General features: G+C 45.0%; 1 protein-coding gene across 3 annotated transcripts in view; it reads right to left on the bottom strand.

The window, feature by feature from the left end:
* Positions 1-11,404: 11,404 nt before the first annotated feature.
* Positions 11,405-14,969, bottom strand: part of Txnrd1 (thioredoxin reductase 1) — a 47,341-nt gene continuing 43,776 nt past the window's right edge. For all 3 annotated transcript variants that reach the window (XM_042693087.1, XM_042693089.1, XM_042693086.1), the window contains exon 14: positions 11,405-13,218. In XM_042693087.1, coding sequence (XP_042549021.1) covers positions 13,156-13,218 — 63 coding nt within the window. In that variant the 3' untranslated portion in view covers positions 11,405-13,155. The remainder of the gene's footprint in view (positions 13,219-14,969) is intronic.

The following is a 14,969-nucleotide window of genomic DNA, read 5'->3' as shown; positions in this document are numbered from 1 at the left end:
AACTTTTACTGTGTAAAGTATTTTGCTAAAAGGATAAAAAGATAGGCATAGGGTGGTAGAAAATATTTGTCAGCAACACATTCAACGAAGGACCAGTATCTGGACTACATAAAGAATTCTCACCAAGCTCCATGGCTCACGCTATAATTACAGCCCCTACACAGTCTATGGCATCCACACATGCTGGGACTCTAGTTCTAACTGTGTAGTGTCTTTATTAACAGATGTTTCTTCTCTGTGTACATGGACTATGTTCTACTCACTATGCTCATCATACCTAGGCAAAGCCTAATGGTAAAAGAGTGCTGAGTCCAGTCTGCCTGAGTTCAAATCCTACCTCTATGGATGAGGAGCCATATAAGCTTAAACAAGCTATGCCAATCTCTTCTATCCCATTGCCTCATGTGAAAATGGATATAAGAAGCACACAGGGGGGTTGGAGGCCTGACTCAGTTGATAGAGAACTAGCCAATGAGCAAAAGCATCAGGCACAGAGCTCAAATCCCAGTCTCAAATCTAAAAGAAAAAGAGAGAAAGAAAAAGAACAGAACTGCAGAGAGCCTGCCACATGTTGTTGCTACAAGAATTTAATGTGAATGACTGCAAGTCAACCACTTAGAATGGTGCCTTGAGAATCAGAATCCTCAGCAATGTGAATTATCATTATTAAAGCAAGAGAAGCCACTGAGAGGACTGAGTAACCTCATGGTACCCTGGAAGCAGCAGTCTGAATTTTTAGGATGGCAGACAGAGGTCTCTGGCTACCTCTAAAAAGATGAAGAATGGATTTTCAGGGTTAGGAAGATGATATAGGAAGGCCTCAGAGCACCACTGGATGTCCCTTCCCTGTGCCTCTTCACGTGCCTACAGACACTTCTCCATGGAGACCATATCTGGTATCCTCAGTGTCCCACGTGTCCTCTGGGCGCCTTCCCACACTTCCTTTATTTTTCTCCCTTGAGGAAGCAAGGCCATTAGGGTCTTCTCAGCGTCCTTAGGACCTAGCATCCCACACAAAATCAGCACTTTGTAACAAACTTGTTAAAATGACCATTAAAAATAGATCTAAATCTCTCCTTTCCTCTCCTCTCCTCTCTTCTCTTCTCTCCCTCCTCCCTTCTCTTCTCTGTCTCTTCTCTCTGTCTCTGTCTCTCTGTCTCTGTCTCTGTCTGTCTCTCTCTCTCTCTCTCTCTCAGACTGGGATTTGAACTCAGTACCTGCCAGTTTCACTCACTGGCTATCACTCTACCAATTAAGCCATGCCTCCAACCCCATCTAAGTATCTTTTCGATATCCATTTCCTTCCTTGTCCAGACCTGCTTCATCTCTGGACCTGCTTCATCTCTAAACAAGGGCCTCCCAGCTATGTCCTTCCTGTTGGCTCATGGACCAGGAAACAGGAAGGTCATATATCAAATGGCCCACTTGAAAACCTTCCCCTAGGATTCTCCCACTTGAGGGATAGCAAAGGCAAAGGGAAATTGCTACATTAAATAGTCAGGAGTCTAAATCTCTTCTTCATTACTGTTTTTTAAAGAATCTAACACAAGAGCCATTTGTCTCAACAACTCAGTAACGAACACCTGTCACTATTTGTAAGTATGGAGCTTGGCATGGAATCAGGCAGTGAGCGAGACCAGGAAAAGAGTGCTTCTGAGCCAGATCTACAAAGGCTGAGCTGGTACTCCTGTTTGCCCTCCCCGTTTCCACCAGTGGTCCCACTGGATGCACCACCCAGACTGCTTTATCAAGCTTATTTATTTATCCATCCATTTCCTTTCCAGATACCAAGAGTAATTTAAGGAAGAGAAACTGTTCCCTCAATATCTGATCAGTGAAATCACAAGTTACCTGGTACTGTGGAAAGAAGACAGATGAACAAGGCATTCGTGATCCAGGAGCTGCGTGCTGTGCTCACTTCTGCTTCTTCAGTATTTAGCACCGAGACTAGCAAATGAAAGACATGTCTATTGAAGGCATGGACTAGCAAATGAAAGACATGTCTATTGAAGGCATGGATGGAAATCCTGAAAAGCCCCCAAGCCAGGATACAGACAGTGTGGCCCCTAAAATCTACTCTAACATTGCTGTAGCAAGCCTGGCCCTGTGCAGGAGTAGCCACAGGGAAGGATGGCCCCTGTGTAATTACACAAGGACTGAAGGTACCCTTTATCATGGCAGATTAGTAATTAATCTATCAGTCTTGCCTGTGATAGGACAGACATGCAAGCCCAAGCCAAGTTGTTCAATGGATGGAAATATATTGACAATGTTCTTCATTGTCATTTTATTTTTGATTCCTTTTTAACAACAATAAGATTAAATAGTAACTTTGGGGGTCCTTCTCCACTAAACAGCATATAGTAGAGACACTTTTTTGTCATTAAATCACAAGGTCAGCACTTTACAAATGGCTGCATGATGTTTCCGTGTCATGGACCAGTCCTTTCTTTAGTCCCTTGGTCTGTGATTTCAGAATGCATCCAGGTTTTTACAGTCATGAATATCTTATCCCTAAAACCTAAGTTAAGTCCCTAGAAGAAGAATCACTGAGTCCCAGAGTCTGTTCTTTATAGCTGTTGGCATCTGGCGATCAGCACGAACACAGTTTCTCATGGTGCAGAGAAGCTCAGTCACACTTGTGTTCCACAGCACCATCCTGCAGTTGTGGACAGACCCATGATCCAACTTGGTCTTGTATTTCCTTCCTGAAGCACAGGAACATCTGCAGTAAGTGAGATGAATCAGACAACAAAGGGTCCTGGGTGGGTTCCAGAGCTAGAAGTATGTTTGACAAAATGAACTGTCAGTTTTCAGAATGTTTACAATTTGGGTTTATGGAGGAGGAGCATGCTTTACTTACTGTATGTCCTAGCTCTTTTTTCCAGGGAGACTGGTTTTAGGGGGACAGAAGAAGGTATCAGAGGGTAAGGATAGGTCCCCTTCTTGGAAGGAAGATGAGATCTACACTAAATCCTGGCTTCACCTATGATAAGCTGGGCAACTCTGGGCCAGTGGTTTGACACCTCTGGACCTCAAGTTTTCTCCTCTCTGTAGCATACATGTGCCAGAGCTAGAAAGATTACGAAGGATTGAATATATAAAATGCATTGAGTCAGTATATAGCCATGTCATTTAATTTGACTTAGCTGTGAGCACCAGTGGCTCACACCTATAATCCTAGCTACTCAGGAGGCTGAAACCTAAGGATTACAGTTTGAAGACAGGAAATGCTGTGAGACTTTTACTTCTAATTAACCACCAAAAAAACAGATGTGGCACTGTAGCTCAAGGTGGTAGAGTGTTAGCCTTGTGTGAAAGAGCTCAGGGACAGCACCCAGGCCCTGAGTTCAAGCCCCACAACCGACCCAAAAAAAAGTGGGGAGGGGGGGACAAAACAACCTTGACTTAGTAAATGGCAGAGCTAGAATTCCACAGCCCTGGATTTTCCTACCACACCAGTAAACACCTAGACCAATTCCCACAGAACTCACCAGAATAGGAGGCCAGAGATCTGGGTGGGAGAAAGGGCCAACGGGAGATGAAGTGGAATTTTTCCAGTGCCCAAGTGGCTTCTTGGATCCTCTGTTCCCTGATGCCCTTGTGGGGTGGGGCAGGAGTCCAGGCCAGCCATTCCAAGTCCTCTTCAGACACCTATTTTGCTGTCTTAGAGTATAGAGGTTAAAAATGATCTCAACAGAGCCAAAGCAAAGCCAGCTAAACCCTGGGCAGGATACCAGTAGTTCCCACCAAGTGTCCGTGTCATCCAGAACACGGCCCACCCAGGCATGGAGCAAAAGTTTGGTATCTGGTCAGGCCACAGTGGAGTGCTGGGTATGAGAGTAGGGGGGTGACCAGGGTGTCACAGATCTGCAGGGACAGAGCAGCATGGAAGACAGGGACAATGCAAGAGTACAGCCATGCCAGCTATCCCTATACATGCCTGGGAGAGCCCGTAGCCATGCTCTGGATTGTTTGTTGAATTTGAGGAAAAAGGGAAAGGGGAGGGAAGACAGTGGGGAACCGAGCAGTGCTGTCCACATGGAGTTGAGCACCTTACTCACACCAGCTTGTGTTTGCCAAGAGTCATTCTGCCAGACCCAAATTGCCTTCTACCCACAGGGTATAGGTGGAAAGTTCCAGAAGCCCCCTATCCAATGGAGCCTTTCACAGCGCACCCAACAGACCCTGGAAAACAGAAAACAACTGGCTCATTTGTTTAGGAAGTCCCACAGGGGGCTGTGTGTGTGTGACCAGGTATTTAACTTAGGGCCCATGTTTGCTAGGCAGGCACTCTAACACTGGAGTTACACACACACACACACACACACACACACACACACACACACACACACACACACACACTCTAGCCTCTTTTTGCCTTAGTTATTTCCAGGGTAAGGTCTTGCATTATGTCAAGCCTGGCTGTGATCCTTCTGTTTGGGCTTTTCCGTGTCTCTGGGGATGACAGGCACACCACTATACCCAGCCATTGTGCTTCCCCAGTAACCAAGACAAAACACAGCACTGAACCCAGACTGAGTGAGATAGGGTCGCCTGGCTTTGAACTGTGATCCCCTGATCTCTGCCTCCCAAGTAGCTAGGATAACAGGCATAAAACACTAATACCCAGTTATAGGGGGCTCCTTTAAGAGTGTTAAGCCCTGTTCTAGAATTCTCCTCTGTGAAATATTATCCAAGGAAAGTATTCATTGCTCAGAAGCAATGCCTGTTTGTGAATGTGTCACTGGGGTCTGTTCCTACCAAAACTCAGGTCAAAATTAATTCCCAAGATAGGTCATGCTGGGAGCCAGTGGCTCACACCTGTAATCCTAGCTACTCAAGAAGCTGAGATCTGAGGATCATGATTTGAAGTCAGTCCAGACAGGAAAGTCTGTGCGACTCTCATCTCTAATTAACCATCAAAAAAGCCGGACATGGAGCGTTGGCTCAAAGTGGTGGAGCATCAGCCATGAGTAAAAAAGCTGAGAGATGCCTCCAGGGCCTGAGTTTAAGCTCCAGCACTGGTGCACACATGTGCGCGCATACACACACACACACACACACACACACACACACACACACACACACACACACACACACACACACACACCATACACCACTTGGGTCACAAGGGCAGGATTCTTGGCTTATCCAGTGAGTAGTTTTGTTACATAGGCAGCTTTGCCTGCCACAGAGAGCCAATAGCAACAGCCAGCTCTGTATTCAGTTGTGACAACCAATACTGCTTCTAGCCCTTACTATCCCATGGAGAGAAAACCGGCTCTGGTTGATCAAGCCACTGCTCTGAAATTACAGGGCTGGAAGTCCCAACATGATCTACCTGTCAGTTCATCAAAAGCAGGACCCTCTACCTCCCAGAGAACCAAGGCTGCAGACGGACATGCAGGCCACACGCAGCTTTCCAGGCTTTCGTGAAAATGGAGGGAAAATGAGTCTCATGCACATTCTCCTCTTTAAATCATCCAAACATTCAAACCAGGACCCACCACTAGAGAAGAGCGGAGGACACAAGCCCTCAGTGGTATCTCATTTGTCCTAGGACAGCAGGTAAAGCCAGACCTCACCATTTCCCTGTGGCCAGGAAGGACATCCTTCCATCCCAGGTTACTGTTCTTCACAAGAATCTGACATGTGACCACTAGATAAATCCTGGGGCCATAGCATCCTATGTCTCCGGAGCCGGAGAATCCTTTGTCTCACAGAGTGGGAGCAGGCACAGCTAGCCTAACAGACAACTGGCCTGGTAGGGATCTAATGCCAATGTTTGTTCTTCACACCCCCAAATAATTTTCTTTTATTCAATTCCAAAAGCAAAAAGATGTAAATAGCCAGGTATAGGAAAATCCACTCAACATTGCCCCATTCCAGTCCCTAGTTACCGGCTCCATACAATTCCAACCCCACCTCCTATGTACCTTTTAGAAAAATTCTGTGCACATGCAAGCAAACACAGCTCTGTGGTTTGGTATTTACTTTCAGCACGTCTCCACAGCAAATGAAACTGTTTTCCATTTATGATCTTGATTTATTCTGTTCAAATGGGCATGCTGACATTGAAAAGAAAGAGGGATTTGCTTCAGAGCACAATGCTAAGAAACAGGGGGGTGATGGTAAGATGAGGCCCCAGATGACAGCAAAGTCCCCCCCACCCCAGTTTCCTGGAGGCGGGTAGGGCTCCTGGTTCTCCTTTCCTCAGGGACAGAGGCCAAGAGCAACATGCCTTGTAAAGGGCCCCAGCTGAAGAGCAGTCACCTCTCCCACTTCTGTTCATCAGGAGCCTGGCGGGCACAACCTCTGACCCAGGCCACTGAGAGCCTATAAAATGGACCTGAATGAGACACCAGGACCACTTGGATCCCGTCTCTTTTGCTGTGTTCATGTGGAGATGCCTGACCATAGTTCCCTTCCAGAAAGACAACATCTTGTGAATATAATCTATCCAGAAGCTGCATGAGGCTATGGGGCAGGGAGCAGCAAGAGTTGCTGTATGAGCCTAAGTGATGGGTAAAGAAACTGTAGAAATAAAGCTACGACCCTGAACTCTATCCCCAGCATGATGCATGCCTATCTAGCAGGACCTAATAGTACAGATAAACTACTAATGTGTTTTATGACCTAATGTCATTATAAATATAATTAATGATCTCCTTTTCAGATATACCATCTCATGAATGTAATAAATCAAGTAGATACATATGCAGCCTCTCAAATCCAGCCCTTAAGGACAGAAAATGGTAGAGCCCTTGCCAAGTATGAGCAAGCCTTTGGGTTCCATCCCTAGCACCACAAGAAAACACAGTTGTCAAAATCAGCCCTTCTTGTGCACATTAGGATCTGTGTTGAAGTCTTAAGAGATAGGACATCTTCCCAATGCCACAGAACAATTCTGAGATTTTGAATGGTCCAAATAAAAGCATGCTCACCTATGCATGGGGTCATCCTCAGGGGTCACTCTTAGGTTCCACAGTTCCATGATGATAGGCTTGATTTCCTTGAGAAACCGTTTGTTGGGTTCTTGTTCATTTGTTGGTGGGAGAAATGGTATGACTCTTGTGCCCAGCAGAACATTCAGAAAATCTGTACAAGCATCTTATTGAGAGATGTACTCATTGAGAAACAAAACTTCCAAGTCCCAGAAGCAGCCTTCAAATAAACATGGAGGCCTCTTAGTCAGCCTAGAGAAGGCTGGAGTCAAAGCACAGAAAAACATGTGGGTCTGATATGTTTATTGTATGCCTATGCAAGCTTTATGTTTAGAGCAGGATTAGGTACAGAGAAATATTGAACAGAAAGGATAGATTGCCCAGCCCACAGCAGCTGTCTACGATGGACCTATGTCCACACATCATTTTCACCAGTATACTCTCCACCATTTCAGTATCATGAGTAGTTTCACAGCCCTACAAACCTAGTTTTCTTATTTTTTTTCATTGAGCTCTGAATTGTGAGCTCTCTCACCCCCAACTCGTGTTTAAGTATTTGAAGGCATTTTAGATAGCTATATTAGTCAGCTGCTCTATCAAAAACCCTGAAGTGCTGTATCTTTGAGTCCTTGGCCAGTTGTTGACAGTGAAACGGTTCCTATTTTATGATCAGTGTGTTAACGGTTTCCACAATAGTTTTCAAGGGTCAGAAGACCCTGCTGCAGTCACTGTTAAGACAGTATCACTTGATAGCTTGGGATGGCCTTGAAGGCATGATCCTTGTCTCAACTTCCTGATTGCTAGGATTCTAAATGTGCACTACCATGTCTGGCCAAAGTTTAAGAAATCCTTAGGGGCTGAGAAAGTGGCTTAGTGTTAGAGTGCTTGCCTAGCATGCACGAAGCCCTGGGTTTGACTCCTCAGTACCACAGAAACAGAAAAAGCTGTAAGTGGTGCTGTGGCTCAGGTGGTAGATTGCTAGCCTTGAGAAAAAGAAGCCCAGGGACAGTGTCTGGGCCCTGAGTTCAAGCTCCAGGACTGGCAAAAAAAAGAAAAAGAAAAAAAGAAAAGGAAGGAAGGAAGGAAATCTCTAGCTCCTCTAGTTTAGAACTATTCTATTTATCAAATCATGTGTTGATTTGATAACCACTCACATTTAAGTCTGATCTGTTTCAAGTCTCTTTGTAGTATTAAGTCGCAATCCTATTTCATAGAACCATCTCTAAGCTGCTTATCTTTTGCCTTGATTTATATGTCCTTCAGCTTTTTAGCACTGTGTCTTATCCATTCAAGCAAAGTTTGTGTTTTAAAAGAATGAGAGGGGCTGGGAAGGTGGCTCAGTGGTAGAGCACTTGCCTTGCATACATGAAGCCCTGGGTTCAGTTCCTCAGCACCACATAAGCAGAAAAAGACAGAAGTGGCGCTGTGGCTCAAGTGGTAGAGCACTAGCCTTGAGCTGAAGAGCTGAGGGACAGTGCCCAGGCCCAGAGTTCAGGCTCAAGACCAATTTAAAAAAAAAAAAAAAAAGGAGGAAGAATGATGGGAGTCTAGCAGAAGTGTGGCTTGCCATCCCCAGATAGACACTAGGGAGCATGTCTTTTCTTAGACTTGAAAGTGCTGTGTATAGGCCACAAAAGCAGAACTTAGGCAAGGAATTGACTCCAAACTTGTTTTCTCACCTGAAAATGAGCCCACACCAGCTCTGAGGTCTGTTACAAGACTGACTGAAGCATTGCATAGCAAAGTCATGGATATGTAGTTTTTCCTCTTTGGCCAAACTTCCCATCCATAATGTCTCTTCTCTATTTTCCCTCAGGCTCCTTGAAGGCCTTCATTCTCCTGTGCATCTGTATGTCAGAGCTGTCAAGCCCTATCATCCCAGACAAAACCCACACTAACCACAGTTCATTAATATATATGGGACTTGGCTCCAGTTACGTTTGATTGGCTAAAATTTGTAGACATTTCATTTTCTTTTCCCAGTGAGCCAGGCACAGTAGTTCATGCCCGTATTCTTGGTACTTGGAAGACTGAAGTAGGAAGATCATTTGGAGTCTAGGCTATTCTACATAGCAAGTTCCAGGTGAATTTGGACTATCTAGTGAGACTGTCAAAAAATAACAACAAAAAACAAATTATCCATTGCATTTTTTCATATTCTGAAGCATTTTTGAAAGTTTCTGCAAATGCTCCATGTTCTGCTTATGGCACTTATTGAAATGGTTGGCCTGCTCTATCTGTGGATATCATTTAGCTTTTCTGTGGAGATACTGACCATGAGACATATCCCTCAAGGCTCTCATCTTATTGGTGGAGACTACTGGACATTTGGCTTGGCCTCTTCTTTTCTAATGGCCCTGTGTGCAGCCACAGCACCAAGGATCTACCTGTTGGCTTTTCTACAATCAAATGCTCTGAAGATCTCCAACTGCACTCAATTGTGCATTCAAGTGTGCCACATGGCTGAGCATATTTAAGCATGTCCAAGGGTAATTGCAGAAGTGGCATGAAAAAGCACATAATTGGAAAAAAGAACTGACCTCTGGTGGCAGCTCCATGTTTAGCTGCTTCATCCTGAAACTATCACTCTTCAATCTTGAAAGAATAGTTTCCAGAGAAACAGAACTAACCGGTGGGGTTGGGGGTGGTATGTGGGCATGTGTCATGAAGAACTGGGTCACAAGATAATGGAGCTGGAGAGGACCGTTTCCTGTTGCAGAGGCTCAGGAATGCCAGTGGCATGGTTCCAGTTCAAAACCAAAAGGCCTGAGACCAGTGCAGCCACTCATGTCCCAGACTACGTCCAATGCCAGAAGACCAGAAGCAGCTCAAGGAAGTTGTTAGGCTAGGCCCCTCAAGGCTCAGATAACTTGCAACAGGTATATGTGCATGAGGGGAGCTTTATTCAGAGCCCATTAGGGTTTCCCTGGGTTGTGGTCTGGCTTTTGTGAGTTTATTGAAGAGTCTCATGGACTTTTCCTTCCCAGGCCGGCTTCGAACCATGATCCTCAGATCTCAGCCTCCTGAGTAGCTAGGATATAGGCAGGAGCCACCAGTGCCCAGCCTGGGTATTGTCCCTGACCTTCTTTTGCTCAAGAGCACTTGAACCACAATACTTCTGGATTTTGTGAGTAGTTTATTGGAGATAAGAGTCTCACTACTTTCCTGCCCAGGCTGGCTTCAAACCGTGATCCTCAGACCTCAGCTTCCGGAGTAGCTAGGCTTACAGGTGTGAGCCACTAGCACCCGACTACATCAGCCTTCTAAGTTCTAGGTCTTTTCTAGAACGCATGGGATAGAGTCCTTGTCATCTAGTGGTAGAGAAAACACATCTGCCAGGCTCCACTAGGGGTAACTCAAAATGTTCTGGACAATATTGAGACGGCAGGGAACAGTCTGGATAGGTGAACTTTAAGGGTAGATATGAGTAATGTATTTAAGGTAGAAAGCAGGTATGGTTAGAGAAGCAGAAGACAGGCCTGGGCTTTGACAGGAGACTACAGGTATAATTAAAAGGCCTCTGAAGACCCTGAGGGCTTGGGTCAAGTGTGACAATGAGATCCTGGCTCCTGTGTGAAGTGGCAACCAAAGGAAGACCTTGGGAAAGGTGCCGATATGTCAGGTGAGGGAAAAGTGCAGAGCACTGACTGATACATGTGGGAAACAGAGTGAGCAGTGATGTTATAGCTCTGAAAGTTCCCCTGCCACAGAGAAATGGGCCACAGCACAGCAAGGTGACTAAGGAGGAGGCTGGGCCTTCTGAGAACAATTGAGCCTTGCCCTCAATCACTGGATGCGCTGCCAAGTGTGAAATCCTGAGCAGGTGACTCACCCAGCCTATATGTCCACCTCCGTAACAGGCTAGCCAGCCAGTGTGTCAAAGCCCAGCATCTGGCACACGCTGCAAGAAATACTCATGTCACTATTTCTGATGATAGCCTACTCTGGCAAGGCTAAGGATTACCACAAAATAAACATTTCTGTCTAACTGATGCAGAAGATTCAATGCATGTGAGTGACAGTCTGAGCGTGAAAATAACATGCCTGTGAATCCTCCTGAGTTTACAGGTGGGGATATGGTGCTATATCCAAAGAACTTCTGTATGCTCAATTCAGAAAGGAATAAAAAGTTCCACAGTCTTATAGTGCTCATGAGAATCAAGGACACGAGCGCTGGGTAGACAAACTTTAATGGAGTGGACAGTCAGCTTTAATGGAGTGGCATGGTCTCCTCTCAGAGGAGAGACAGATAAAGTTAGAGAAAGATGGGAAGTGAAACCCGAAAGCCATCAGAACCAAAGCGCAATCCTCAGCAGCTGCCACGCCAGCTAACTGCATGACATTACCAAGGCATCCTGAACAGCTGGGTCTTCACCCCGAACGGGGACCACTTGACCTTGCCTTCCAAAAGCCCCAGACCATCATACAGGAAGAAGGCACACGTGGGTATGAGCACCTTTAAATGTTTCACATTGTTTTATTATTTTAGAAAATGTGTAACAAAAATACATGGAACTGAAATATGAATTACAGTACAGTGGGCAATTATGAACCTAAATAAGACAAGTCTATGAAGTCTAACCCTTCTTGTGGGAGCAGAACATTCCATTCTGCTAGGAAAGAATCACAACATGATTAGGCACGATTATCTCATACTGCCCCACTGTTCTAACCTCAGAGACTGCAGACTTGAGGAGAGGGATTAAAAATAAATAAAACTCAACACAAGCCCATCCATCAGTTCCCCTCTTCCCCTCCCATTGTCTTCATCTGCAGAGGGGAAAGCCGTGAGGTGGAGCCTGTGAGGCAGCTTCAGGTTCTGCTAACTGGTAGACACGTGGGTGCCCTGAGGTGGCTCATAAATACACTGTGAAATGACCACTCCATGCAGCAGCAGAGATGCAACCGGAGAGGAAGGGTACAGAAAGGAGCTATAAGAACCACCGGCAGGAGGTCCGATTTCCACAGAATGTGTTTGCAGCCCAACTTACGGCTGAAATAACCATAGCCAGCACACTTGTACACAAGTACCTGAGGAGTAAACTCCTCCTTGTCCAAATACAAGGTGAAATCTATACACACTTGTGCCAAATTTTTATCATCTCCAACAGAAAAAGAGAAAACCACTCGGTTTTAAATGAAAATCCTTCACATCCACCTGTGTTCAAAAATAATAATTTATGGTATTAACATCCTTAAAGCAATTACCACAAAAGATTTAAATCACTAAGCATGGAAAGACCTACTTTTTGATGAATGTAGTTCTTAGCAAGAGATAGAAAGATATGCACCGCAACAAAAAATAAAGCCACAGTATTTTGTGATTTTAGTTGAAAGCTAAACCCACCAAACAAAACAAAAAGTTTTAAGCCAAGTGTTTCCATTGCGAATGATCTCAGCTCACTTAACTCAATGCACGAGACACTACATCGAGTGAGACAGTTGCTGTTTTCCCCTCTGGCTCTATGATGTCTGACTGTAGGAATGCTGACACTAGGAGCTGCAGGACAGACGACAGACCGCTCTGAGTGGGCTGACTGAACCCCGCTTCCCTTCCTCAACAGAATTTGGTAGTAACAATCAGTGACGCTGCAATGGGGGTGAATTTGCTGAGTCATTCAGTTTCACCTGTCTAGACATAACTTTTAAAGGAGACAATGTGAACCAGTCAGAAAAATGGAAGCATACACTGTTAGTCATCCAGCATCCTCTTTCACAGACAAGCCTACTCAACCAAACACTGTATTTGGATATTGTAGTTGTGACTTGCTTTATGACAAAAATTGATTGCTATTTCCTTTCATCTCTAGAATCATTAACCCCCTGGAGAAAAGAGAAACATATAATCAACATTCACTAGCTTGAAAATGAGAGTAAGAAAACCTATGAAGAAAAGGCCATGCTGAACTGAGTCGGCAGCTGGTCCATCACTGCCCACCCCTTGGGCTTGAGGCTGGTGACTTCATGGACGCATCCCTCTGATGCACTGCCGAGAGTCAGCTTGAGTCCGTTACGGTGACCCCAGTGTGACGCTGCTTGCCTTCCACTCACCACCTCCTGCCCGGAAACCCCAGGCCTCAGGAGCCAGTACATGCAGCACCCTGCACAAGTGCCAAGAGACTTTCTGAAGACTTCACCTTGGATGTGGGCAAGGATACAAGTCAGTGGTTTGCAGTTTTGGCAAGAGCATCTACACTGGGGCTTAACCTCAGCAGCCGGTCTGGAGGATGTTTCCCCCAGAGCGTTTGGTCACGGACAACGTTGTGAATATCTGTGAGGAAGAGAAAGAAGGCACAGCACTGTCAGACCCCTGGGTAAACAAGGTGACAGGTAATACCACACACTAAAAATGATTTCGGTGACCATTTTTTTTTGGGAGGGGGGAGTCGAGGGGTGGTCCTGGGGCTTGAACTGAGGGGCCTAGGTACTCTACCACTTGAGCCACAGCACCATTTTGGACTTTTTCTGTTTATATAGTACTGAGGAATTGAACCCAAGGCTTCATGCATGCTAGGCAAGCACTCTACCACTAAACCACATTCACAGCCCCTCGGTAACCACTTTTAAATGAACAAAACAGGGTAACATGACCAAGGATGTCCTCTTGGATGTTATAGGCCAGGTCAAAGGAAGAAACAGGTTCTAGTTAATGAAGAAGGCAGTTTGCAGGGGATAAACAAAACCAATGTTACCAAAGTTGCCTGGCAGCTCTAAGAGAAATTCATGATAAAATAGCAGGATTGATGAGACGGTACAAAGTATCCTGTTTCAGATGAAGCCATATGCCCAGTCAGTTCAGCAGCTTTATAACAAACATAGAGCCCACAGTATACCTCTTCCCTCTATGTCCACACTTGATCATTTTTGTGCATTTCTCTGGCTACCTCCACACTCTGCAGCCTGGGAACCTTCATGTTTCATACAACTCCTCTGCAGCCCTTTAGGATGGTCTCACCTAACCTTTCCCAGTCCTTTCTAGTCCCTCTCTCTTCCCTTATTATGTATTCAAGATTCAATCAAAAGGCTCCCACCTGAATGACCTTACTAACCTTAATGCCTTTGATAAACACCATAGCCAGACTGATCATCTCAGAGTGGGGATTAAACTTCCACACGTGAAACATTAAACCACATCTAAATCCTAGCTGTTTATCCTGACACAATCTTCGGACTCCACTTGTCCTGCCCAGACAGTCCTTCCTGAGTGAAGGGCCAGGGCTTATCTGAGACCTCTTGGCACATCTGAACAAACTTTTTGGCCCCCTCTCAAAAAAAAAAAAAGAAAAGAAAAGAAAAGAAAGAGAGAGAGAGAGAGAGAGAGAGAGAGAGAGAGAGAGAGAGAGAGAGAGAGAGAGAGAGAGAGAGAGAGAGAAAAGAGAGAAAGAAAAGAAAGGAAAGAAGGAAGAAAAGAGAAAAAGAAGACCCAAGCAGTAGGTGCAGGTACTCACAGAGGCCAAGTCCTGGCAAGGCACCCCTCCACCTCTGTACCAGCCACACAAGGCCCTCCCTTCAGACTAAAATCCTGTTAACTGTTACAAGAAACTGAAACTAGATATGCACTACTAATATTCATTTTAAAATATTTTCTTATTTATCTTTTATTATCTGTAAGTACTTGTATAAAAGGGTTTTAGTTCAACATGCCAATTTACATCCCAAACAATCTTTTCAAATGTTCTCTCCTCTTGAGCTATTGTTTTTCTCCCCTACAAGCAGACTTGATTAGTTGAAATTACTCCTCAAAGTACACTGTAATCAGTGTCCTATTCATTGACTGCAGCCTCCAAATCCAGAATAAAATGCTACCAGCTGTCTCACCCCGAGTAAAGTTTGGCATTGCTGCCAACTACTCAATGAGTTAGAACCCAACACCTTAGCATAGAACACAGATTCCCTAAGACGACCCTAACAACTGAAATTGTTTAAGAAGCTTGAAAAATATTTCATATAAGTTTCATGAAACCCTTTGTTTTTGTTTTCATTCTGGTTCCCAAAACAAGTAGAATTCATAGCCAGGGATAA

The sequence above is a fragment of the Dipodomys spectabilis genome, unplaced genomic scaffold (genome assembly GCF_019054845.1).
Source record: "Dipodomys spectabilis isolate Male_0828 unplaced genomic scaffold, ASM1905484v1 ptg000163l, whole genome shotgun sequence".
Lineage (NCBI taxonomy): Eukaryota > Metazoa > Chordata > Mammalia > Rodentia > Heteromyidae > Dipodomys > Dipodomys spectabilis.
The sequence above is the reverse complement of the archived record's forward strand: the minus strand, read 5'-3'. Positions and strand labels throughout refer to the sequence as shown.